Here is a 27,037-nt window from a genome sequence, read left to right on the forward strand (position 1 = left end):
CCTGAGTATTGTATACTCCTAATTTACTTTCCAAGCAGGTTGAGAATGCACTTTCAGGTTTCTGAACATCTGAGCAGCTCCAAGAGCAGATCTTCTCCTTGCTGGTTTTTCCCCTTCTTTATCATTACCAGCCTTTAAGCCCCCTCTCCCTGGGCTGTCTTCAAGGGCAATGAAAGGCAACACATTATACAGCTGCAGTTGTCAGTAGATACCAGAAATTAAATGCTGAATCTTCATAAAAATACAAACTATTATTTTCTTCCTTTCTATTCATGCAGTGGTATTCACCACAGTGAGAACAGGTTATGTACTTTTCAAATTCTCTAGCTCTGAGGGGTGCTAGATAAGTATAATGATAGTACAGCCAAGATTGCTAAATTTATTACAGGAGCCTGTGATCCCAATAGTATATTGCTAATAACAGTGCCAAATATCCAAAGGCAGCTGCTCTGTAGAGGTTATCCAGTCCTGTATGCTCCCTCACAGAATACTGCAGAGCAATAAGCAGAGGCATATTATACCAGTGGGAGAAGCAAGCTGCTCTTCTTAGATATAGACGAGCAGCAAACATCCAATATTTCTTTGAAAAATCAAGGAAAACTGTGCCAGAGGACAAAAAGGACATCTGTGCCAAAAGAAACCAGAATCTCTGCAACCTGAAAGTGTCTCTATTGCTGCAAGAATGATGAGCCAGCCCACGCTAACTGCCCTATTCCATTAACATAGTCTAACCCTTTTTTCAGTCTAAGCACAGCTTATAAACAATTTGTTTTCCATTCACAGCCCCAGACTTCAAAAATAAATTTCTTTGGATTAAAAAAACCCAACATTCTCCTAGAAGTTTGCTATGGCATTTTTGCAAATTCATGCAGTCTGAATTCCAAGGTGCTCACAATCAATCTTTTTTTATTTTATTCTACATTTAGGTGGAAGACTTGGGTGTTGGATGGAATGTACTTAATTTTCAACTTTTGATGCATACAATTATGTTTCCATTATTTTAACAACATTTTCAGTTAATATTTTTTTAGTGACTGCAGCAAAACCTTATGCTACAGCCCATATTTCTTTTTTTTTTTTTTTTTTACAGCTGAGAGTATCCTGTCAGTTCTTCTACATTAGTACTGGCGCATCCTCTTAAAATAAACCATCTGCTAAAGGCAAATTCCTTTGTCCCCTGCCTGGGCACACTCCCCAGCCATTTGGACAACAAAGATGGGAAAAAGGCTAGATGGAGGATTCTTTGGGATGGTGAAGAATATTCAAAAAAAGCCATATTTTGAGTGATAAATGACACATTCCTGAACTCCCACTGGAACTTCCAGAGAGCAGAGAGAAAAAAGTTGGTAAAGGCAGACCTTGACAGGGTGAGGATGACATTTTACAACTGTTGTTGAAAGACTGCCTGTGTAGGGTCAGGCCCTGCTCTTGGAGACGTTTGCTACTGGCAGCCATGGTACAATGTGACAGGCAGAGTTTTGTCAACAAGACTCTAAAAATTCATGTAGAGATCATACTGACAAAGAGTGACCCTAACCAGTAGTATTTTTGATATGAAATGCAAAGTGCATGCATGTTTGTACCTATCACACATGTATATTTATATTTATATATATATAGACAGATATGCACATCAGCATCTGGATAGTGACAGATACACTTGAGCAAGGCTGACTTTAAAAAGAGGAATTCTGCAGCTGCTTAGAGACTCACACTATCTTCTCATTCCTTTGTGTAACTAAAAAGACCTTCTTGCAAAGTGTAAGGAAAGATATATAACTCAGTGCTGTGAAATCCTACTTTGAAGTGCTCCAGTAGCTATCCTTACCAGAGTATCTGAGTAACAACTATGGAATACTTTGATTAATATTATTTCTTCAATATTTCTTAAAACCTGAAAGAAAAAAAAACATTCAAAAGACCTTCTAAGGAAGCCAAATGTATTTCAAGACCTCGCCCAGCCTGCCCTCAGCATCTTTAATACTTGGCCAAGTGCATCTTCAGGTTTATTGAAACAAAGCTGAGTATTACTGCAACACTTTTAGACATTCTGTCTGCATCACTTCACATATATTAGTACCTGTTCCCCTGGAACACTCCTGAAGTACCTCCACACCAAGCTGGCCTGTCTGACTTAAGTCCTGCTTGATGAGAATACCAACAGATGGGCACTTTGAGAGAATCCCATTGAGTGAAAGGCCTGAGGCTTAAAATCCCTCAAAAACCTGACAGCCTTAATTATAACTGTCTATTGTCTTTCTGCATAAGTTATGAAGATACTCTGATTTTTGTGTAGATCAATTCTCCTATTTCAGGAAGAAAATATTTTTCCGTTCATTTCAGCGCACAAACAAGTTTTAAGTGCATGTGGAATACTAATATTCCCATCCTTAACCTTCTCTAGTATTGCCAGGCATGGATCAAGGAATGCTGTTTCTGAGACAGTAACAGTTACTCAGTTTCTCAGTTACTTCTGAGAAAGTAAGTGCCTGAAGGTCAAAAGAAACATTTCAATTTCTTTTGCTAGAAAAAGCAGCAAGAAAAATTTCTGTCCCCACCAAAGACTACATGCTGACACTGACTGTACGTGCATTATAGGATCATTATTATTTCTATGAAATTATTATATTTTTGCAGACAAGCCAGTGGTGCTCATACATATACAAGTATTTAATGATAGACGTTTCCAAGCAGCTTTTCCAAACAAAAACAACATATTTTGCTTAATAATAAAAATCAACTTTTAAAAGCCATTAGAATGAATCACCCAAAATCTAGCTTCCAAGGGGAAACAGTTCTAGTGAGGCAAAAAAAAAAAAAAAAAAGCAAAAGCCAAAAAACCCAAACATCCAACAAACCTAAACAAAAAAAAAACTCCAGCAACCTAATAAAAATATTAAAACAGACATGCTACTAGCATATACATTCTAGTGATATATTTGAAAAGCCACTCATACTGACACTTCTGCTATTTGCTATTTTTAAGCACAAGGCTGAGAGCCTGCAATAGAAATTGTTGCAGTTTTTGCTTTCTCATATATAACAAGTCTGCCTCTTTTTGAGCACAACAGTGGAGAAAGGTCAAACAAATAAAATCTATCAATAACAGGAAAATAGATTGAGCAATATAATCTTAACTTCTACTCTAGAAATAAATCTGCGAAGAATTTTTGGCATGAAAGATAAATGCACTTAGACTCAAAGCCAGTTTAGATTCACTCACATAAAATTCTTTTGGACAGAAACAATTATTTACTACATAAGTATCTAATGCCTAACAAAACATTAAGGTGTCTAATCTACAATAAGAAACCTTGATTTTTCAGAAAAAAAAATTACTTTAGCATTGACCTAAAGAAGCTTACATTTATATGAGCATTACACTTTTCCCTGAGTCATTCCATCAATTTGCTTTAATACAACACTGATCATCATGTGGCTCCATACAGAGTTCAGCTCAGGAATGGAGACATTCAAAGGAGCTCAGAAGTATCTGAAAAGCAGGGATAGTGGTCATTCTGAATCACCTCTCTGCTTCCCTCCACCTCTGGGCTAGCTGAAGGACAAACAATTGGACCCTCATTCTTCTGGAGGCTGCAGTTAGCTGGCAGGTGGGCAGTGATATTGAAACTAAATAGCATCAACAACAGCATCCCACACCACCACACAAAGAGGAGCTGATATTATGTAACCTAAAGACAAACCACACCATGGCCTACATATCTTTTGACATTTTAAGAGATGATGGACCTGACAAGTCACAATTGTCCGCCAAGGATAATGGTGGTGGAGTAATCAAGCAGGTATTACTCTAACAAATGCCAAAGAGCATTTCAGTACAGCTCCATCTGCCCAAATTCACAGTGCCATTCTGAGAAGAAATAAAAATAACCTAAAAGATGCACTTTAATATACTAAAAGTATATTTCTAATTAATACTAAATGTAAACACAGTTATCAGTTAACATCCTTGGTAGACTTAAACTGGAAAACTGAATTTGTGGAGAAATGTAAATCAATCAGTCTGAATCAATTCAGAAACACAAATCAAGGTCAATCACAATTCAGAATTTAGCAAATTAAATTACTTGTTCATTTATGGTTAACTTCCTTAGGTTAATCTTAAGGCTGTATAAGCTTCACCTAGTGTTATGCTTGAGACTTAATAATTTGCTTTGACATTTAGAATAGCTCTTACATAAAACTTTGGATTTGTTTTTAAATAAAAAGCAAGATGACAGAATAAACAATGCTGAAAATACACTCCTATTTCCCAGAAGAGTCGTAATCTTGGATCAAAAGCCTCCAGTTTCTTTCTCTTTCCATCAGTATTATATTTCCAAAATTTTTCCAGTTAAACTCTTTTTCCCCATATTTAAAACTATATATATATTAAAACTAGTAATATGTGTATTTTTGAGTTCTTTTCTATATACTTGACCAATAAAAATACACATGTAAGATGTATTTTCATTTCATTAACTGTAAAATGTGTAATCTGCTTAAATATTCTGGGTTTTTCTTAATAATTTAAACTATCTTGGGTAAAATAAACTGGCCAAAACTGTATCAAGTCTGTACTGTTCATACACCATCAACAGATTAAATTATTATAATAAATGGGTAACAGTACAACAACAATATTGTGAAGCAAGACTAAGCTACTAGAGAGGATTTAAATTTTGGAAACAGCTGCATAACAACCACACTTCTCTGAACAGTAACAAATTAAGGGCATCCACAAGGCTCCAGCTGTGCTAATGAGTTCTTCCTTCCACTTCTACAGAGATAACCAAAATACCTGCAGGACTTTTTAAAGAACATGAGCGCCCTTATGTCTCCATCCTAAGAAATTGATTCTGATACATACCATTTGTGCTATTATTAATTTCTTATTTTACAAGTTTTACAGACACATATTCAAACTAAGATATTCAGCAGGAAAATCAAGATAAATGGAAATATAAAACCTGAACAATTTTATTTTAAAAAGGAAAACAAAAATTAAATTACTAAATATCTACCACCTCAGAAGTAATTTGTGAGATGATTCAATGGGAAGATGAATTTGCAATAGATAAAATTAAATAAAAAACTGCAATAAATCTTGACTTCAGTACAGGCTAGACTACCTTGCTCAGCAATATGTTCCATGACAGGTTAACCAGTATAGTGCAGTATTATGTTTTGATAACTGCATTTTTTTCACTGGGGGAATGGGGCTACTCACAGCAGCAGTTATCCAACACACTGGTAAGGATATCTCCAACACCAAATGGATTCTAAGCCTGCTGTATGATATAAAAATCTACCAAGGTGATTGGGGAAGTGAAATAAGAATGTCATCACAAACATCCATTAAAGTTAATCACTAAAGCCTCTAAAGAGCCTTGAAACTTCATTAGAAACTATAAAGTACGTGAAAGAGCAGCAACAGCACAATGCCACAGCCACTGCCAGGGAGCTGCTCCCCGAGTGCTGGGTGCACAGAGAACATGCTGGGCACACACCCCCACAGAGCATGCCAGGTCAATCACTCCATCCTGCTAATGAGAGCAGGCAAGCACACAGAAATACCAAGTTTCTGCAGCTCCTATGCAAGAAATTATACAAGGTATCATCCCCCCATTCAAAGGCATAACACTTACTACAGTGCACTAAAAATTACTATTCAGGGTGAATATGTGTTCCCCATCTAAGGAAGGCAACAGCACATTAGCTAATTCTCACTTTTTGATTATCTCCTCCTTTGTTGCATCTTCCATTTTGTCATGCATTCCACAGTGCTTTATTTCAGACTGCTCTTAGCTGTCTTTCTTTCCTCCTCTTTTCAGCAGTCTCCTACCCTACTGTGTTACTTTTGTGCTTAACACACTGACATCACAGACCTCTAAAGCACTAGTGCACAGCGATTCTAGCCAACATCACTTCATTGGCAGTATATGCAAAGAGAGACAAAACAATGCACCTGAAAAAGGAATTACTGGAAAGAAATGGAAAAGCGAGGAAAAGAAACCGGTGTTGGTATAACATTTTGCAAAATTATTCCTTGGCTTTTAACTCCAATGGAAGTACACTGGAGTTTTTCTGCTTTGCTCCAGCTGCAGGTGAACTGAACCTAGCTGTGTGCACGTTTAGTGAGAGCAGGCCAGCACCAGCTGCCTCCAGCACTGGACTTGTTCATATTGGAAATAATGGCAGTGCTCTGATTTCCAAGACAAACTCCTTTGTCTGAAGGCTGATTTTAGCAGGAAAGGCTTAAATTTTCACTCCTTTAAAAATACTCTTTTCAAGGTGCTGATTTCATTAAGCACTAATTTCTCAAGTCCAATCAACGAGCTACAAAACTAAAAGGTATCTTAGACATAAAATTCATTGTATGAGCTCCTTACAAAAGCTTTCAAAGTCTCCCTTTCCCAGAAAACATCAGCACTGATTAAAAGGAAAAGAAGGGAACAGTTCTCTGCATCTATACATTGTAGGGGTGGTCAGTGTTTGTAGTGCTGTGAGACCTGCTCAAAAGCTGTCATACAGGCAGCAACCACGAGATCCATTCAAACACCTCCGAGCTGTCACACAGCCTTCCAAGGCAGCTCACACACCAGAGAGGAGGATGACTCCCAGGGCTCTATCAGGCAGGGCAGCCCCAAAATGCACCTGCATCCCAACATGACCTTCAGAAGCCCTAGCATCAGTGCAGCACTTCAGAGCCATATGCAGCTAAAGAACCAAAGTTTAGTCACATCTTACCTATTATTAGAAATAGAGTGGAAGGTCCTTGAGAGTAAACACTTCATGTTTGCACAATGCCTAGTACAACAAAAGCCCTGTTGACGAATTGGGCTCAGAAGTGATGCTGCTATCTGGGGTAGCATGTACAAAGCCAGGGTTTGTTTCAGAGTAACAAAGATTAAAATATGGATGTAATGGAACACTAGTACAACAAGGTCAATCTACAAGGAAGTAGGTATTCCACATGTGTCCCCAAGAGCTGATAATGCTATTCTTTATCTTTTCTTCCTTTTTCCACAATGTAGACTAGGAGTTCTGCAACATTTCTGGGTTGAAAATAACTATTTGCCAATATTCAACATAAAATACATAATATATTCTTTTATACATACCACTAAAACTGAGTTTTGCAAGGACTAATAACTGGCACAGCATAGCATGATGGTACTCCTTTAAAGAAGAACTGAAGGGCAATAAAACAGATTTGACTTACTTTGGGAGAAAAGGTGCTAATCTGACTAAGTGGTACTGCTAATACATGGAGAGGATAAAGAAAAGAAAAAGGGTGCAAGAAGTTGAAAATGGATACACATTTAAAGGGAGTTGCTGTGCTATCACTCTGTGGCTTAACATAATTTCATCACTTTATCTTCTCACTTGCTGCCTTAGCAAAATGGTAAAAGGAAGCATAATTTCCAAACCCCAGTATCATCCACTTAAGACAGCAGACGTATCACTAAGAAATAAAATTGAGATTTTGTCATCAATTCTGCAGACTCTCACCACTTCTGGAAGGGTGTTGTGAGCTTAATACAGGTGGGCCAGGTATGGGATGTTAATACAAGTATGCAGTGCACCAGCTGGGAATTGTGTGCTTTGACAGTCCCACACAAATCATAGAATGGCTTGGCTTGGAAGGGACCTTTAAGGTCACCTGGTTCCCACCCCTCACAATGGGCAGGGATGCTATCCACTAGATCAGGTTGCCCAGGACCCCATCCAGTCTGGCCTTGAGCAGGGACATCCAAATCCCTGAGGCTTGCAGTGGGTCACTGCAGCAGCAGGCCATTGGATACTGAGGTTCCACAGGCAAGGAGCTCTCTTGCACTTTTAGGTAGATCACCCATACAAAGAGCCACAGGTATAATCAAAAGATATTAATATCACAAACTTCATATGTTACTAACTGCAGTAAACAACAGACTTGGCAGCATCACCTTGCCTAGACAACCCTCTGAAGGCACCCATGGTAGTCCCTCCCTGGCCTCTGTTGAAATTTTACTCGTGCAAAAGGCTCTTCAGTAGTTATTCCCTCCCTTGCAAAGAATAAACCTATTTTTTAATGAGCCTCCCAGTTTAACTCAGCTCCTACAACTTGTCACCAGCTTCAGATGAAGTCACAGTCAAGTAGTAAATATAGCATTTTCATTTATTGAATTTTTGTATGGGCATACTGCATTGAAATGCAGAACTTCCCCACTGGGGACACATTTATTCACTTCAAGAAAAGAAAGCATAAGTTATTTTTTACGTCTTTCTGCTGTTAGAATTTGTCCTCAGTAAGAATTTGCTGAGTGAAACCTTTAAACAAAAGGTTTCAAAAAAAGGTTAGTTTAGGATGTATGTTGACATTACTAATTTTAAAGTGAAATCCAGCAACATTAAGAATTATTAATGGATATCATTCTCATAACATAATGAAAAAAAACCAACAGTTCACTGGATGCTGTCAGCATATAAGTTATCCACATATTTAAATATGAAACTTTTCACTTTGCTGTGCATAAAATGAATATACTACAGCATAAAATAGTTGTAAAGATAACATTTAAAAAAGCTTCTTTGTGCTTTAATTTTTATTTTTAATTGTTTTCTGTCTGCTAGTGCCTAAGTGTTTTAACTAGCTGAAGACACTTAACATGAAAAATGTTCCATTCTGAGAGCACTCTTGAAAGATTTAGGCATACTAATTTACTCAATTACTTCTTTAGATCTATTTTTAATCACAATTTGAGAACAATAAAACCGCAATTATACAATATCAAGAAATATTTCAGTATGATTCTAAATCATGTAGCAGCAAGAAAATCCATATTTTTAACTCTGATTTGTGTGCTTAGCTATTTAAATCTGTATCATCCTTTAACATGGGACCTCAGAAAAAGCTGACTTCCTTTACTGATCCCAATTATCAATACTTAGCTATTAATGTATGAATTTATACATTACATACTCTACATATGTATGCTACAAATACAGACATGCCCATTATTATCTGTCTTGAACCTCTTTGCAAAGGTTCTATGGCATGCAAGAAATTCTTTTTACCGTTGGCTATAATCTCTTTTTCTTTGAAGGCCCCAAGAGTAGAGATAGATTTAGATAAAACTCCTTAATAGGACCACACAGATGAAGACCCATATAGCAGAAAGAAATTTTGCTCCCTAGGGGAATTTGTAACCTTCAGCAGAGCAATGATCACAGCAGGATCAGTGCTGTGACAACAGTTAGCACAGACACACCAAAGGCAGTGGGATGGAGGCAGCACAGCCCCAGCACGGCTCCCTCGCACTCCCCAGCCAGGGCACACGGCCACGCAGGACTGGCCAGCCCCAGAAGGATCTGGGCACCATACAACACACTGCATCCCAAATCCTTCCCAGTAACTTCATTACTTCCTTCAACAGCAAACAACAAGCTCTTTGTCCCAAGATAGCGCTCTGAGACTTTGCAATTAGAAACAAAGCTGTCCTGAGGAAAAAAATACCAATTATGCTACTGGCATCATCTGTGAAAAACACCCCACTGAAAGACAGCACACTCAAACCACTGTTATGCCTTAAAGATATTTCCCCAAATCCCATCTGAATATTATAGTGATATTGTTTCTAGCACTATGCAATGCCAGACAATATCTACATATCACTATTGATTTCTACATTTTAAAGACAGCACATAATTTTTAGCTCTTTCATGCTCATATTTCATAACAAGTCTGTAATTCAACATATTCTTTGACATTGTTTAAATACTTAAAGAGTAAATTATTTTAACTTATCAGAATATAATTTGTTTTGGCCAAATTCCCCCCAGTTAGTTGGGAGGTTGTCATAGTTCTTTACCATGACCACACTGAAGTTTCCAAAACTGCAACACAAACACATCTACCCGCTAACCAAAGAGAATAGAAAAGGAATATACCAGTACTGCCTAATTGAAGTAACCCATCACTTGTGATACCAGCTTTCAAGTGCTATAAGCATACATATCCTTTAGAAAAATATATTTCTTTTTCTAGCACTTTATTATAGCCATATGCAACTGAAATAGTTTTTTGGGTTTTGTAAAAAGTCATGTTTGACTTTAAACGCAATTTCCAAAATCTCAATATAAAAATAAAATTTGAAATTGTATTTAGTTTTTCATATTTACTCCATTTGCAGTAAATTTCTTAATCTTACAGAGGCAACAATTTTAAAATTTGACATAGATATTTCTATCTCATGGTCACTGAAGAACAAGAATGTAGTTGTACATCACCAATCATATAAGTGACATCACTGCTCATAATACCTGGCAGTGTAGTAAGGCATTTAAAACATTAAATACAATGCAATAAATTAAATACAGGTAAACCAAATGTAAGAAGCAAACTGCTTTCTTTGTAAGGTTCTCTTAACTTCATAGAGGAGAAATGTAAAAGATATAGTACTTACAGTGAATTCACAGAAATCAATGCTATCAAGACTTTTGCTTCTGTGTATTCTCCCTTTTATTCTTCTTAAAGAGGGCTTTCCCTGACTTACACTACAGGTAGCACCATTGGGATTTTCGGAAGATGGAGTTACCCTGCCAAACAAAAAGAGCCACATATCAGACACAGAATACATTCTTTTATTTGCTTAAAGTAAAACATTTACAAAGGAAAACACATTACCATGCCATACATATAAGAAATGTCATTCTAAGTGACAGTTTTCAATCACTAAGTGCCAAAATAAGATCACAAGTATGCAGAAGTCTAGCTCCCATCAAGACCACACTGCTTGTAGATTTTATCAAAAATGTTCTGAAGTTATCTTTTTTGTACAAAATTGTGTAGAATCAGAAAAGAAGATACATTCTAGAAAAATATATTTTACTTCTGAAAATTTAGAAGGTCTATTTTTCTTTTTTTTCTTCAGTGGAAACCCAAGTCCTGTGACACACACTGATGGCTGTCAGTTAAATCACCAGGAGGCCTGGCAGTATTTGGCTTTTGACCTTTTCCAGTTTGAGTGCTGATGGTGCTTCAGCTATTCTAGCAATGAGTAACAACCAACAATAATGACATTAATAGCATCTGTTAAAGTTATAGGGGTAATATATTAAGCAACTTGATAATGCCTTTCATCATATTGTAATCTACACATAGTACTAAGGGGAGTCCATAACGAAAACATTTGGATGAAGAAACCCATATTTCAATGACCTTGTTGGAAATCACTAATGAGCAGAACTAAGTGGGGTTAACAATTAACTATGTGTATTAGGATTTGTGACAGGAATATTTCAAATACAAAATAGTCCCTAGTCAGACTGGCACTTAAGGAAAACCCTATTCCAGCAAATACACTCACCAAGAATTACCTAAAAACTTGAACTTGTCATGCACAGATTTACACTTATTTCATATTATTTTTCAACTGCAGCCATAGATGATATAAAAAAACAGCTTAAACAAGAAAGAAATAATAAGTTTTTTTTGCATTTCCCCAGTCTTTGGACAGCAGCTCTGTATTTCTCTCAAAACCCATTAAGATTCTTCTCATAAAAAATACTTTAGGATTTTTTATGTTCTTTTACTTAGAATTAACAGCTTCTTTATGTACATAAATGTTTGTGCAAAAAAGAAAGAAAGGTGGAGATGTCTTAAACATATGCATCACCAAAACAGGACATTGCATAGTGGGCCACATCAGTTCCTGAAGCACACAATACAAAATACAATAACCACATGCTGAATGCATTTGTTTGATCAGCAAGACTTCCAGGTCTATACAACGTCACAGTCAGGATAACATAGCCATGGGACAGCTAGGGAGAAGTTACAATATCCAAACTTGAAAATTAAAGCAAATCTTTTCAAATCTCTTATTCACTTTATAAAGATAAATCCCTTTTTATTTGGGTTTTTTTTTTTTGTGTTTTGTTTTGTTGGTTTTTTTTTTTGTTTGGGTGTTTTTGGTTTTGGGTTTTTTTGGGGGTTTTTTGGTGGGTATTTTTGTTTGTTTGTTTTTTGGTGTGGGGTTTTTTTTTTTTTTTTGTTGTTGCTGTTGTTGTTGTTGTTGTTGAATTACTGCAACTACCAAATCACTATTTCATTTTCAGATGCCTGATTTTGGGGGGTTTTTACACATGCAGACAGACCTACATACAAACAGCTTGCTCTAAGTTCTCTTGATAACATAGTAATTTGGTTTAGATAGGTTTTCCCCTTGGGTTATTTTATTGCCAACTTTAAACTGCAAATTTCTACCAGAAAACATAAATATAATATCCATACAACTTAATTACAATATGAAACTCCTGCTGAGACTGCACTGGAATTCTTTGTCTAATCTTATATGGATTGAATTCTGAGAACCATGCCTGCCTACTACAGTAACATATTTGTTCACACAGCAGAAACTTCAAGAACGCCATGGATTCCCTGCTAAAATGTCTTCAAGAATTACCAGGACAGATTTCCAAAGAAAGACAACTGCTCAGTCTCTATCTTGTTGCACAGACAGTGACATTTATGATGTCTCTTCTGTAACAGAGCACTCCGAACATCTCTGCTCAAGTACCTAACTGAACACACTCTGTGTCCATGGCAGATGCAGATGCTGGAGCCCTCTGAGAGATCAATTGTTCCCCTGCTGTCAGAGTCTCCGTTTATTCTCTCTACAGGGAATCTTTGAGGGCTGCCTACTCCATTACTTATAATTTGGGTTAATTAATCTTCAAATCCACCTCTGATGAATTAGAGGCTTGGCAATTTAGACTTCCTCCTTATACTTAATAGAAAAGTTAAACAGCTGAAAGCTACACTGGGCTTTTCCTTATTTTGAATAACATTTCAAGCCATTTATTTTAGGGCCTTACCCACAAATGTGCATTTCTTAAAGCTGCAAATATTTTTATGTTTTCTGATACTGACAAGCCTTTATTAAAAAAAAAAAAAAAAGAAAACTACTTACATGGAAAAACCCAAACAAACACAAATAACAAGCTAATCAAAGCTACACAGTTTTAAGAACTACACTACTGGTATTTTTTAAAGGCCCTTCTGTTTAGGAGCTTCACCTTTACAGTCACTTGAAAAAATGAACTTGCTGTCACTGGAATCCAGCTATCATTTCATTCTGCTGGGGAATAAATTATGGCTGTTACTTGTTAGCTTCTAAGATACAGAAAAGTCTTTTTAAAGTTACAAAATATAATTATAGAGAAGGAGTATCAGTATTTATCTATTTCCTCCCATCCTTTACAAAATCATTAATTTCTAGATCTCTTTACTAGCAAATAAAGTATTATTTAACACCAAAGAAAAATCCAATCAATATCATTGATATTGGGCATTGGGAAGCTTTACACTGTATGTACACCAAAGGAAGGATCTGAGGCAAGATATCCATACTGACAGCATCACAGGGGTTTTGACTCTGTGGTTGAAGAGACTTTAGGACAAGTGCAAACCAATTAACTACCAGCTTCTCCAGGGCCTCCACTCCTCCCACAGTCTCAGCAAAGGGAAGCAATAACACACCTGAGACAGACTTGGACCACTTTTACCCAGGCTTTGCAGAATGCCAGATGCAGCAATGAGACTCTCAAGAATCCATTTCCAGAAGCACTCCTGTAGTATTGCAACAGGAACTCCATCAAATACTAGTGATTTTCACAGTGAATACACCTCAAAAGTTCAGAATATAAAGTTCCAAAATAAATCCACATGAGTGCAAAGTCATGAGAAAAAGACCAAAGTGTCTTGAGATTGACTCAAAATGAAATTATTAAAACGTCTGGAAAACATATTTTTTAAATCCTTCTCTCTTTTGAATCATGCTTTGTGTTCCCAAAGTGTTCACTGTAATCATAGAAACAAACTTTATTCTTTTTAAGTGAATATTGAAACTATAATGCAATGCTCTATGGTTCTGGCATCTGAACCTTAAGTGTAAAAAAACACTTATTAATAAAATTTGCTGCATCTGCTTGTCTCCTTTAAACTTTTATTTGAATCTCCAAATTAATACAATATTAATAGGAAATTGATAAGTGAATTGCTAAGTCACTGTAATACCTGCATCAGGAGTATAGAGGAATTATCACAGGCTAAAGGAGAAAAATATGTAAGAACCATTTTAAAGATTCTGGAGGCCATCAACTACTTTAAAGCAAGTACCCTTGAACAAAAGCCTAGGAATGATATGTTCAAGAAAGTCTAGGGCTTCAAAAAGTAGAATATAGCAAAAGGATCTTTGAAGGTAGTGAACAATTCCTGACACCTTGCTTCAAATTTGCTGTTTCTGTGTGTTTAATATTCTGGAAACATAGCACCTTTTTAATGGAGCTCATCACAGGAATCCTAAATTAAGACACCTAATTCATTAACTTTTGAAAATATTAGTCAAGTAAAATTGAACCATTTTGTATATCCCACTTGGAGTCTGAGGCTCTTATTTATTACCCACAATTCTTACAATGGTTTCATTGACCTTGACTGCTTCCTGATCATATATCACATTACATAACCATGACTCTAAATTATTTCTCTAGTTTGTAAAATAAGCAAAAACTTAAACTTTCACTATCTGTATTCTACTGACAAGCACAGTAGCTTAACAAAATAACGTGCAACAGTGACTTCAAGGTGAAGTGTCATATCAAGGGCTAATGACTTAATACATATTATAAAATAATCAGATGGTATGAGTATAATATGAATTTATGAGTAAAAGCTATATTTATAGTCTACTCACACACAATTGCTATTTATAACAAATCTCAATATTACCTGATTTTTTTATAGTTTAATTATGCCTGAAATTACTAATGTCATCTTAATTTAATCTTTCAAGAACTTAATAAACTCTCTTCTTGGTCAGTGATTATAGTTCTGAACAATTTTATAAAACTCAGAATCAGAATGTTTAAAAAATGTCTTGAAATTACACATTTTCTGTATTTGTTTTCCAAGTGCGGTTTTAGTGCTAGAGTTAATGCAGAGTGGACAAGGTTTTCACAACTATGCAGCCTCAACAAAGCTTCTAATGGTGACATAATAATTACACTTTTCATATACTGCAAGTTGCCTGCCTATCCTATAAAGAAAGCATTTAAGTTCTTGTAGCAACATCGAAGGCAAACTTCTCAGAAACTTCTGCCTCTGGTAGCTACACAGATCTCAGCTGAGAGATGTATAAAATTCCCATAATTATTATACCTCCCATTAGAAGCCAGGCTTCCTCAGCACCACCCAAACACAAGACTGGAAAAGCTGAAATTTACTCCTTCTAACCAGAGTGGAAATCCTAACAACTATAGTTACTCAATATTTGTTTGAGAAAATAAAAGGCAAGTTTGAAACAATGTTAGAGACACCAAGCACTCAGTTGCTGTGCTGAATTCTTGTGCACCTCTGCAAGTATGTTGATTCTAAGGATGGATCCTTATCCATGTCTCCCTCAGGAAAAAAAAAAAGTACTAATTAACTTGCAACATAAATAAAGCTTTAAAATGGGCTAAATTGAAATTTTTATCCTTATTTCAAACAATATTCACTGGAACCAGTAATAAAAAATGGAAAATATCCATTCTGAAGATCTGTACTTTTCCACAGACTTCTGTAGAGACACCAAGAAGATCAATCTTGAACGTTTTCTTTCTCCTACATTAAGGTGACATTTTCCATTATTTAATTATACTAAATATGACACTACTTGGAATATAAACAAACAATGACACTTTTCTCCCTAGGGATGGTCCTAATGATAAAACAAACATTCTTCATTATAAGCCTAGGCTTCTACAGCCAAGACCCAGCTTAAATACAAAGACTCTGAGACAAAAGCATTCAGTGCTTAATTCCATACATGCTGGTTACTCCTCACTGATTTCAAATAAGTTTACTCCTATGTTTGAAAATAAATGTGCCTGCGCAGTATCTTGCAAGAAGCAGCAATTATTTAACCTCCAGGCTTCCATATCACACATTCTTTTAACAACAGCACCAAACAGGGGAACTGGATCCTATCAAAATTCAAATTCTGTAGTGCACTGCATCTGCATTCTTTTCTGTAACCTAGATTGCCTCAGAAAACTACCAATTATTCTTAGAAGAATGTAAATATGGAACAGTCTCAGTTATTTCCATAATCTTCCCAATGAAAACCTATCACTAACTGAGCTTTTTGCCTTTTTTCATAATGCTGCACTCCCCTGCACCAAGGGGAGCAGCAGGGGTGTTCACCAAAGCACAGAAACTCTCAGAGTAAAAGCAAATGCCATGAGAAACAGAAGGGAACATTACTGAGAAGAACTATTAGAATCGACAGAATATCCTATTTGGGGTTTTGTTGTTGTTTTTTTTTTTTTCATTTATTTATTTATTTGCCTGCTATCTTCTCCTTGCAGCAGAGAAACATAATAATCAGTTTGACAAGAAATTATGGTCTACCTCTGTAACTCCCCTTAATAATGTGATTTAGCATTTCTCTATTGTAAAAGGACTCAGGTTGCACATATCGGGATTTCAGTAAATATTTATAAAAATTTACTATTTTTAAACTACTCCAAATTCAGCTGTCAGTTTTTTCTTAACCACCTTTGTAGATGATAGTCCCTGCTGCACTCTACCTGTACTAGCAGAGTTATGATGGTGGGTTTTGTATCCAAATACTGTCCCTCCAGCAAGAGGATTAAAAACATCCTACTCATCTCATTTAGGCTCCTACATATTAGATTACAACACTGCACACACACAGGAAAGGGTCTGAATCAGCAGTTCAGGACTCCAGCAGCTTCCTCCAGCACCAAGTCCAGAACTACTGCCCCAAGTAAACCTCATCATAAAATTATGAACTCCACACAAAGCAGGTTTCTGTCTCCTCCATCTCCTACTGCAAGCCTGTGGCATAGCTTCCTTCTCTCTAACTACCTGGTTTATTCTTAGTCACATAATAACTATTTATTCTTGACCCATCGTAAGACATGGGTATTTTCATTTGTAGCTCTGCTTCCTTGCATCACAGAATAGGAAAAACGTTTTGGTGGGGAGGAAAGCATGAGAAAACTGGAGTGACAGATGCTCCCTAAAGAAATAAAACATTGCTGCTACCTTTTTCATTTTCTTTCAGTAGGATTCAGGTGGATTATCTCCACAAACAAATGGATGAGCATTTTAACCCATCTTTATTAAATTATATCTTCATTTCCACTTACAATATGGATTTACATATGAAAGAGTTTATGAATCTCATTGGTTAAACAGATTTTATTAAGTTTTTTAAAATAAGCAAATAAAAATAGATTCAAAAGCACCCTCTGACTAGAGATGACTATAGATTTATATGGGTTTTTTAAGGTATTTTTGAGATTTCCAATGATACAGTATTGGAATATGCTTTTGGTTTATGTATTGTAAATATACACAAATATTGCATTGATTTGAGTAACAGCAAAATATTTTCTAAGATTTTCGTAATGCATTATTTGATAAAGATTGTGCAAAAATAAGAAAAAATTAACATGACAAAGTATCTTTAAGAATTTCTCTAAGTGCATCAGAAAATAGTATTTCATCCATAAATATAAAATCTATCCATACAGATAATGCCTAATGCTATTAAAGTTCTTCTAGAAAATGAGAATACATATTATGTCACCTATTAATAAGAACATCCCAAAGACATACTTTTAAATGCTCAAGTAATTCACACATTTCCCTAAAATTAAAAGAAAAAAGTTTGCCTTATTTTTCTTTAACACTTTCAGTTAATTAAATCTTCACACAGTATTGCATTGCAGCAACATGATGTCAAGTTAGAAATGTTATGAAATGCAATGCTTGTGGTATGTATTAGTGTGGAGCCACTCTAATATTTTCCTGTACCTCAAAAAGCACAGAATCTCACCATGAAACAGGACAATATAGAGCTGATCTAACTCAAACTGAAGACAAATAGGAGTTGAATCAGGTCCTTTCAGATTTATTTTTAAAGCACACATATATCTTTCCCTTAACATGCCAGCAAACAAAACACTTCCAAGAAGACATACGAAATATTAAATAGAACACTGCCATTGTTACATTTTCCATAATGAAACTTCTCAAAAGATGTAACACACAACTGCATCCACTGCTGCACACAGACAGGTGTGGCATTTGAGGAGAATAAAAAAGGTATGGTACACTTTATGTAACTTACATAATGAGAATCAAACCACCAAATACATTGTAAAAACACCTGATTAAATGTAATAAAACTTGTCTTCATGATAACACATTTTTGTCAAAAACTTCATTTGATTTTTTTTCTTTATGATCAGGATGAACAGATTCATCAAACTGTTCTATCTAAGGAATAGCATGATCTGGAATTAATGACAGAAAGCTTACTAGTTCCACATTATATTTCTTCAATTGCTACATTTTCTTGACACTGTCTATACTAGCGGAAACTGGGGGGAAAAGCAAAGTATTAAAAACCTCACATTCTACAATTCATGTAAGGCCCATTTTTGTTACAGCTGCTGACATGAAAATATTTTTATTTGCCAACTATCTATGTTTAAATAAAATGACCTATCGTGCCTTCTCTGATGCTTCACTTTGCTTCACTAGGGCCAGGTAAGTACAGTGAAAGAAAACTGTATGACCACTACCACCTCAATATTACTCCTGGTTATTTTCAGTAAGAAAGTCTCAGTGTACAAATTAGTGATTGACATCGCAGAAGATCTGACAATTTTTCCTCCTTACGACTTGCCCTGCTGATGACACACATCCCGCTGCTCCCATGGAGCTAACAGTGGGCTCCTGCCCGCCCACGAGTGACTGGGTATTGCAGTGCCATACGCCTGTCGGTGCCCTACTCACCCACATTACACCACTACACTTTAATACATTTTTCATAACATGTTGTTGATTCATCCAGAAAAATCAGTTCAGCACACAACCAGCGAGCACAAAAGGAGTGAGAATCAGTGAGAGGAAACGCAGGGTTTAAAACGACCGTATTTGAACAGCACTACGTCTGGCGCTCACTAATCTATTGGACCTGCGTCTCCTTGTTCCCGTTTTCTCGGTACACCTGTCAGCAGCAGCAGGGGCAGGGAACTGGGACCGCTCCGCACAGCCCGGGGCGGGAGCACACTGCGCTACCTCGGCGGCACTCGGGCTGTCACGCAAGCGGTGCCCCCGCCGGGGCCGCTCCCGCGCCTCAGCCCGCGCTGTCATTGCCGCCGCGCCGGCCCCGGCAGCGCCGTCCCCGCGGCAGCGGAGCCTGCCCCGGCCGCGGACAGCTCCGCCGGCACCGCCGACGCCTCCCGGCGTCTCCATGCGGCTGGCGACGAATCCGCCGGGAACTTTGTGGCCCGGCGATGCCGGCCGGGAGGCGCAGGCCGGGTCTGGGCACGGCGCCCCTCATGTCGGCGGGGACCCCCCGCCGCCGCGCCCGCCCGTCCCGCCGCGGCCCGCGCTCGGCCCGGCCCGGCCCGCAGTGCCCGCGGCCCCGTTTGTGCCTACTCACCACAGCTTCCTCTTTAAGGGCATCAGACTGCCCCTGTTGGAGGCGGTCACCCCTATGGCCATCTGCAAGACAGTCAGGTATTTCTGATACTTCATTTTGCCGTCGCCCCCCCTGTCCCTGCCTCGTCCCCGCCGCCGCCACCGACAGAGTCTCTCCAGCCGCTGCATGCAATCATCAAATTTTTATTTCCAGGCATCTGCCGTCCCTGCGTCGCGCTTCTTCCCCTCCTCCTCCTCCTCCTCCTGCCGCGCTCCCTCTCTCTCTGCCCCCCCGGCTCACGCTCTCCTCCTCCTCCTGCCGCACTCCCTCTATCTCTGCCCCCAGCTGACGCTCTCCTCCTCCGCCTCCCGCCGCGCTCCCGCTATCCCCGCTCCAGCTGACGCTCTCCTCCGCCTCCCGCCGCGCTCTGCCCTCCCCCGGGCCCGCGCTCCTCTCCTCCTCCCGCTGTCGCACTCCTTTCCTCGCAGCCCCCCGCGCTTTTCCCCCCGACCCACTGCCGCGCCTCCCTCATCCAAGCCTCGCTCCCCGCCCCCGACCAGGCCCCCCTGCTTCGCCTTCTCCTCACCTGGGCTATCTCTGGGCGACCGCTGCCTCCCCTCGCCCCCGGGGCGAGCAGGCCTTCCCCACCATCCCTGCCCGCCGCCGGGGCGCTCCCGCCCCCTGCCCTCCCCGGTTACCTGGGGTATCCCGCCCCCGCCCATGAGGCGCAGCCGCCGCGCTGGCCTCCCGCCATCAGAGGCGCGCCATGGCCGCAGCGCTGCCCGCGCCCCGCCGGCCTGGCCTCTAATCCCATTAGCGCCTAGAGGAGCCCCATGTTATTGTAATCGCCCTCCCGTTAACGGTGTCGGTTGTGGGGTCCCAGTAACCGAGCGGCGGGGCGAACGCCTCATCGCCTGCCGGGGCGGCCCCGTGAGGGGAAGGTCAGCAGGAGGTGGGGTGAGGCGAGGATAGGTGCGGGCGAGCTGAGGGGGAGGCCAGCCGTGCTGAGCACCAGGGCACTGCGCGGCCCGCCGCGTCCCTCAGCAGGGCGGCTGCGGAGCTCCCGCTGCGGGACATAGGAGCCACCCCGAGCACCTAAAACCCTGGTCAGGCCGCAGGGAACAGGAAGGCGGCCCCTTTTTAATTTTATTTCCATGTGAGGAAAACAACTGAACTGTGTTTGAGAATCACATAGTGATAAAAACAAATTAAAAGTGCTAGATTATTTCAGAGGGGTGCCCACCTGGCGGGTGCTTAAGCACAAATGGCTGAACATGTAGCTGTGTCGTGGCCTCAGGTGTGACACAGTTGTCATGGCTTTAATCTGTTCTGTGCCTTCCTCCTCAAGCTCAGCACTAACAGCAGCACAAGACAGTGGCGTCTGAGAAGTGCATTTGGAATAAATTCCAACACCTGGTACAATACAACCAGAAACCCTCAGTGCAAACATCCCTGAAGTGAGGGGTAGCTGGACACGTTGACCAATGCTGGTGGGAAACACTTTGGTCTGGGATACACTGTTTAATAATGTAGTTAGATATTTTGCAGAGTGCAGATTAGAACAAATCCATGCTGATGTAACAAATTTTCATTAAATTGCTATAATGTGAATAGTATGAGTTGTAATCCTTACCGAGAGTTGGGGTCCTAAAGTGGCACTGTCAGCTAGGAAGAAATAATGTGAATATTACTGTAATTGTAATATAATATAGCATTTCAGTGATTTTTTTTGTGTGTGAATGCATAATATATACCTCGAGACTGCAGTAGGCTGCATTCTACCTAGGCCTATTCACTGTACAGGAAGCAAAGAAGATAAATGCAATACTTAACAAGCACAGAGATTTTAATTTGAAACACAATAGTTGCATTACTGTAGTTAATGAGTTCAATGACCTTGCATTTTCAGCCAAGAAATCTGATGTGAACAAATGTCTGTATCACAAATGCTTTAAAAAATTCAAATGGCAGCTTGATGTCCAGTGTGAACATGTACAGCTCCAGCTCAAGATACTGTTAATGGGTACTTTGACTTTGAAGAGCTCAGGCATTACAAGCAACAAGGGATAGCTAACTTGAAATGATTAGGAAGATTAAGGGGCTGGCATTAATTGTTGTACTTAAACAATGTTCTTAGTATACTAACTGGGAAGTATATATCTTATATACACAGTATATCAAATTAGTTTGAAAACCTGTAGGGATCTTACTTTGCCTTAAAACCAAGAACCCTAAAACAAACCTGTTGCTTTCTCCTTTGTATCTAGTCATCATTAGCTGGATGAAAAAACTCTTGCTGCCCACACATAAAAGAGTAAGTGTGGGCTGGGTTTTGATCTTGACAAGATTAACAGAAGGCTGGTGACATTGTAATTGAAGTAGTCATCTACATTTGTGTACTACTATTAAGAAAATAATATACACTTTAAAATGGTAGGAAGTGCTGACTAAAATAATGATGAAATTGTATTTGATTAAATATTGAATATTATTTGTTATTATTAAATATTTGGATGTAACATCTGTTAGTTATAAAAATATATCTCGTATAGAAATTCTTCCCAAAAAAATCTAGTCTTAATCTGGCTGTAGTAGTGAAAATTCTGTAGATCTTTGTAGAATCTAAGAATATGGGAACTGAAGTATATTTGAAAGCTGATAAATCTGGAAGAAGCTGCCAGAGATTTTTACTTTGTAAAGGAGCTGTGTATTAGAGAAGCTCAAAAGATTTTTTTTTAATTTTCACATTGGCAAGTTTGGGACATATATTTGCTTTAAGTATTTATCTACAAAAGGGTTAAGAAATGTGACAATACCTTGCATAGACTTAGAGTAGGGCATGGGTGTATATTCAAAACTTCTTTAAAAGTCTGTGATGTGTATCCTATTCCTAATTCAATAGGGATTCTTAAATCTATTTAAATTTGCTGAATAATGACAGCTATTCCAAATTTAGCTCTATAGTTTTCAACTATTATATTCTATCCATCTGGCATTAACAAATTAACTTATGTCCATTTTATGCATTATCTTCTGTACTTCTTGATGTGCATTACAGAGATAAAAACAAGTTATTAATGAAGACATTTTATCCTCTAGTTTAATTGCCATTATTTCTGTTGTGTCTATTCCTTCTTAGTGTGGCTCCATTATATATTGCCTTTCAGAATATCTTGCTTTAAGCACAAATGTTTTACTTGTATGCTAAAAGAGTAAAAAGATCCTGTCTTTCTTGCCTTTTAGATGAACAGGCTATTTTTAACAGGAGTCAATCAGTAACTTCCAGATTAGGGGAAGCATCCAGACATCCCACTGTTATCTCACGGGCCTGCACAGACCCATTTGCTGAGCTAAGACCAAAATTTCTGAGGTAGACATCTGTGCAAGGGAGGCTCTCTAATGCTATTTGCTGTTCTCCACCAAACCCATTCTGTCTAACAGAATATACTTTCCACTGAAGAAAGCTGAAGCACCTTTTGAACCTAGTGTGTGTTTTAAAAACAATTCAATTCCTATTAGGTTAATGTAGCTGTTTCATGGCATTTTTTTCAGTACAAGCCAAGCAGAACCATATTAATTTCTTAATTTTATTTGCTCAGTTAACTCAGCTGCAGACTTCACCTTAGAACAAGCTGTATAATCTATTTCTTGCAGTCTGTGATTCCCTGGCCTCTTCTGAAGCCTGTCTCCAGAATGACCTTCCAACGCACCTCTTGGCTCAGAGGAACAGTCTGCTCTTTCACAGTTACAAGCTGCAGTGTTGTGTATGACTGCTACACTGAGTGTGTGTGCTCTTGGCACAACTCCACTCATGATTGTGTGTTTACACTAGGACAGTGGTGTATCCAGAAAATTGATGGAAGGAGCCTGAGAAGGTAGAGTTTAATGCCAGTGTGTGTGCCAGTCTTGGCCCATGCTATGGTGATTTTAGGCTGTTGTCAGCAGCAGGAGACCAACTCACTGCAACTCAGAGGGTGCCACTGAGGCAGTTGAACCTTAGGAGCTCCCATCAGCTGCTAAGACTGAGGAAGTATAATTGTGATCCAAAGCTGTTTTCATCCTAAGTTGTGCCTCTCATTTTTTCCATCTTAATATTGATAGCATAAATATGAGATTCCAGTGAGTACAAAGCAAGATTTTGCAGCATTATCTACCCCTGCAGACTTTAGATTTGATTTCCCAGCCTGTCACTGGGATTGCAGAACCTTATCTTGCTTTCTCCCCTTATCATCAACCCATCACACAACCCTCTAGTGCCAGCTGTCACTAGCTGCCATCCTTTTCAAACTCTCACCTGTGTCAGTTTTGACTCTGATCACAGGATGAGGGGAAATTTAGGTCTAACTCAAAAGACTCTTTGGGGACACTATAGAAATGCACTTTTAGTCTTGGCTATGCTTAAATTACTTCAGATAATGTTTTTCATCAAGAATGCGAGGAAAAAGAAACTGCAGTTCTAACTGGCATAGCTGTGCTGGTGAACAAGCAAAAACACTTTTTATTTGCTGATGTAGCTTGTTTTGTTCAACAAACCTGTATAAGCTACTGTCTGGCAAAAATAAAAAAAAAAAAGCCAGAATAACTGGCATCTTTATTAGTAATAAAATGGTTGCATCAGCAAATTCCGAGGGCAGATTAGACCTTAATGGCACATTTCAAGCACTCAATTGCATTGATTTTTAGGTTTGCAAAATTTATTAGAACTAAATCAAATGTTAAATAAACTTCTTGCCGGTTTCTTGGAATATTAAATAACTTCTTTTATTTGAATCTTAAGATAGTCTTAATTTTAGCTGTACTGTGCATATAACAGACACTTCTAATAAAATTCTGTCATCTGGTCTATATAGTTCTCAACACTGGGCTACCGTGTATGCTGAAGAATTAACATTTTGTTTACTTTTAGGATGAACCTGTTACCCTTGCTGACTTTTATTCCAATGAGTGATAAAAAAAATATTGATACATGTCATGGTTTATGCTTCTGTGGTATTTAAAACTATTTGAGAACTATTTACACAGTTCAGTTGGTAAAGTGACAGAGTTGCAGACTGATAGAATACAGTAGTGACATTAAAACATTACATTAGTTGGCTGATCTCCATCTCTAATTTAATCAAAATGTTCCTATTTACTAAGGAAGGTTTTTTTCTGCAGGAGTTGTTAGTAATGTGAATTTGTATAGGTAGTCAATGATAGTAATAATATTAATAAAGATTTCCATTAAAGTGACTAACAACTTCCTTGCTATTTCAATCTGCCATCTGTAAACTTGTTACAGCTTCTATTTTCTTTCCAAAAGGAAAAAGAGAGGACTCATATCTGTCAAAGACAAAACAATTCCTTAGAATCTACAAGTTTATCAAATGCAATGACTCTGGGGTTATTTTCTCCCTCCTCCTAAGTAAGCAAAAAGTGTGTGTTTGTATGTTTCCCAGCTGCATTTAAAATACATAATTCTATGACTTTTTCTGAACTACTAGGGCTTCTTTGTAATCACATTAATGTATTTATTGAATATAATGCAAAGGGTTTTTTCTTGTCTCTTATTGTTTTTTTCATAAAATACATGCTAAGTGAAGATTATATAAATGTATGTCTAAAGATACATACAGTACCATCATAAAAAATAAACAGAAATGCTTGAAGGAATTTTCCTATGGCATTTTACTGCGTAATTGACCATGTACACAAAGGGAAGTTTTCACATTTCTTTGAAGTGCCTTCATGATATGCTGGCTTGACTGGTGGCCCAAGTGGGAACAGTAATGACCTGACACAGTAATTTAAATCTAGCTTTCATTTTCTGAAACTGTTCATCCCGGTCATTTATTTGGGCTGCCAAAATAAAAAAGAGGTGAATAATTTTGCTTTGGAAGGAAAGAATGTTCACCTTATTTTCTCAGAAGAAGAGATTATTTTAAGATAATTTCTTCGCAGAATAAATAACTTTACTGTGGATTATCAAGAAGAAAGAGTTTTCTAGATGAAGAAATTGAAGTATTTACAAGAAACTTGCAAGCAAGTATACCTGTTTCACTACAGTTAGGACATTAGAAGTGTTTTTCCATACAAAGAGTGTTAGTGCTGTTCTATCAAGTCTGATGTGGAATTGCTTTATACTATTACAAGCAAATTTTAAGTTATTGCAGAAATAAGAATACTATTAAAGTGAAGAATTCAGGCTAGACCAAAGTGGACTTGTACTGCCAGTGTCCAGTGGTTTTAGATATGCCAGTTCCTTGCAAGCTTGTAATGCTAAGATTTTAATCTGTAAAAAACAAAAACAAAAACCACCCGAAGTCAAAATTATCCAAATATCACATTATGCCTGACAAGCATGACCCTCTCACAGGATAAAATAAGCTTAATGTAGAAAAAAATAAGCATATGCATGAATTCCATTAGTGCTCTCTGATATGGCTTATTCATGTAGAAAACTACTGGAGGGAAGAAATCACCAAGCATACAATTTCAATGTGAGATGCAAAGAAAGAGAAGCATAAGTAACATTGCTTCCCAAAAAAGATTCTAAGGAGTAGACTGCCATCTGTAATACAAAGATCTAATTAATTAATCTTGCTAACTGTGTAGAGCTACAAGGCTCTGTAACTCTGAGGTGAGGTGTGATCAGACCTTGCTATGATTTTGGGATGTAGAGTTGTTAATAGCTTTCAATTTTAGATGCTCTGCCTGATGGGCAAGTCTCCAAGCACACGACAGTTAAAAGAAAATAAGATTGTGAAAAGCAGGGGATAATTACTGTTCCCCAGAGGAAGAGTGTAAAATTCTGAAAAACAAAAATTCAGAATATCACAGGCTGAGAAAGAAATTTGGCTGCCTGAACTGCTGTGATAGTTGTGTTATAGAACCACTGTGAAAAATCTGGAATGAGGACCACTTCATGTGGTTGTACTCAGTTGTCTAGAAAAGCTGCTTGTTTACCTTGTCCCTTTTCTGTTCAGTTCAATAGTGAGTTTTGTGCACGGTACCTGTACACATCAGGATAAGCAGATCCAAGTGACAGAGAGTATTACTAAAATGTAAGGCATTTTTCTTGCCAAAATTTATAAACATGCCTAATTTTAGAAATTATCTTTATGTTATAAATAAAAATGTCTTAACTATAATTTATTTACAAGACTATAAATATGAAATTTATAAATTCAGAGCCTTATTTAGCATCTTTTATATCTCTAATTAAATGCTGATAGGAATGTTTCCACATTCATGAGCTATAAGTCTGAAGGTTGCCTGGATGTTTCCTGAATGTATTGAAATTGTTTATAATCTGAGTTGAAGACAGTTTTATATCTCTAGTTGTGTATTTGAAGACTTAAAACCATTTTTCACTTTCAAGAAGAAAGTTGTTCTCATTAGAGTGTATAAAGCTTAGAGTGTGTAAAGCTGTTCTCATTATCATGTGTATGACTGTTAATGTTAAACTATTTTAATCAGATTAGCAGTACAATGAAAATGAATGTAATAGGATTTGCTATCATTAGAGGCAAGTATACAGTAATCTACTATGAAAAGAATAAAAAATG

General features: G+C 38.0%; 1 protein-coding gene across 8 annotated transcripts in view; it reads right to left on the reverse strand.

Annotated features, from left to right (window-relative positions):
* TJP1 (tight junction protein 1) overlaps positions 1 to 27,037 on the reverse strand; it is a 187,772-nt gene that overhangs the window by 139,115 nt on the left and 21,620 nt on the right. For 2 of the 8 annotated variants that reach the window (XM_021532010.3, XM_021532008.3), the window contains exons 1-2: positions 19,512 to 19,967; positions 10,449 to 10,581 (exon numbers count right to left, since the gene is read on the reverse strand). In XM_021532010.3, coding sequence (XP_021387685.1) covers positions 10,449 to 10,581; positions 19,512 to 19,678 — 300 coding nt within the window. In that variant the 5' untranslated portion in view covers positions 19,679 to 19,967. Of the gene's footprint in view, positions 1 to 10,448; positions 10,582 to 19,511; positions 19,968 to 27,037 lie in introns of those variants that run through there. The other 6 variants (XM_021532014.3, XM_021532009.3, XM_021532016.3 and 3 more) reach the window with 4 other exon arrangements.

Source organism: Lonchura striata, chromosome 11 (genome assembly GCF_046129695.1).
Source record: "Lonchura striata isolate bLonStr1 chromosome 11, bLonStr1.mat, whole genome shotgun sequence".
NCBI lineage: Eukaryota > Metazoa > Chordata > Aves > Passeriformes > Estrildidae > Lonchura > Lonchura striata.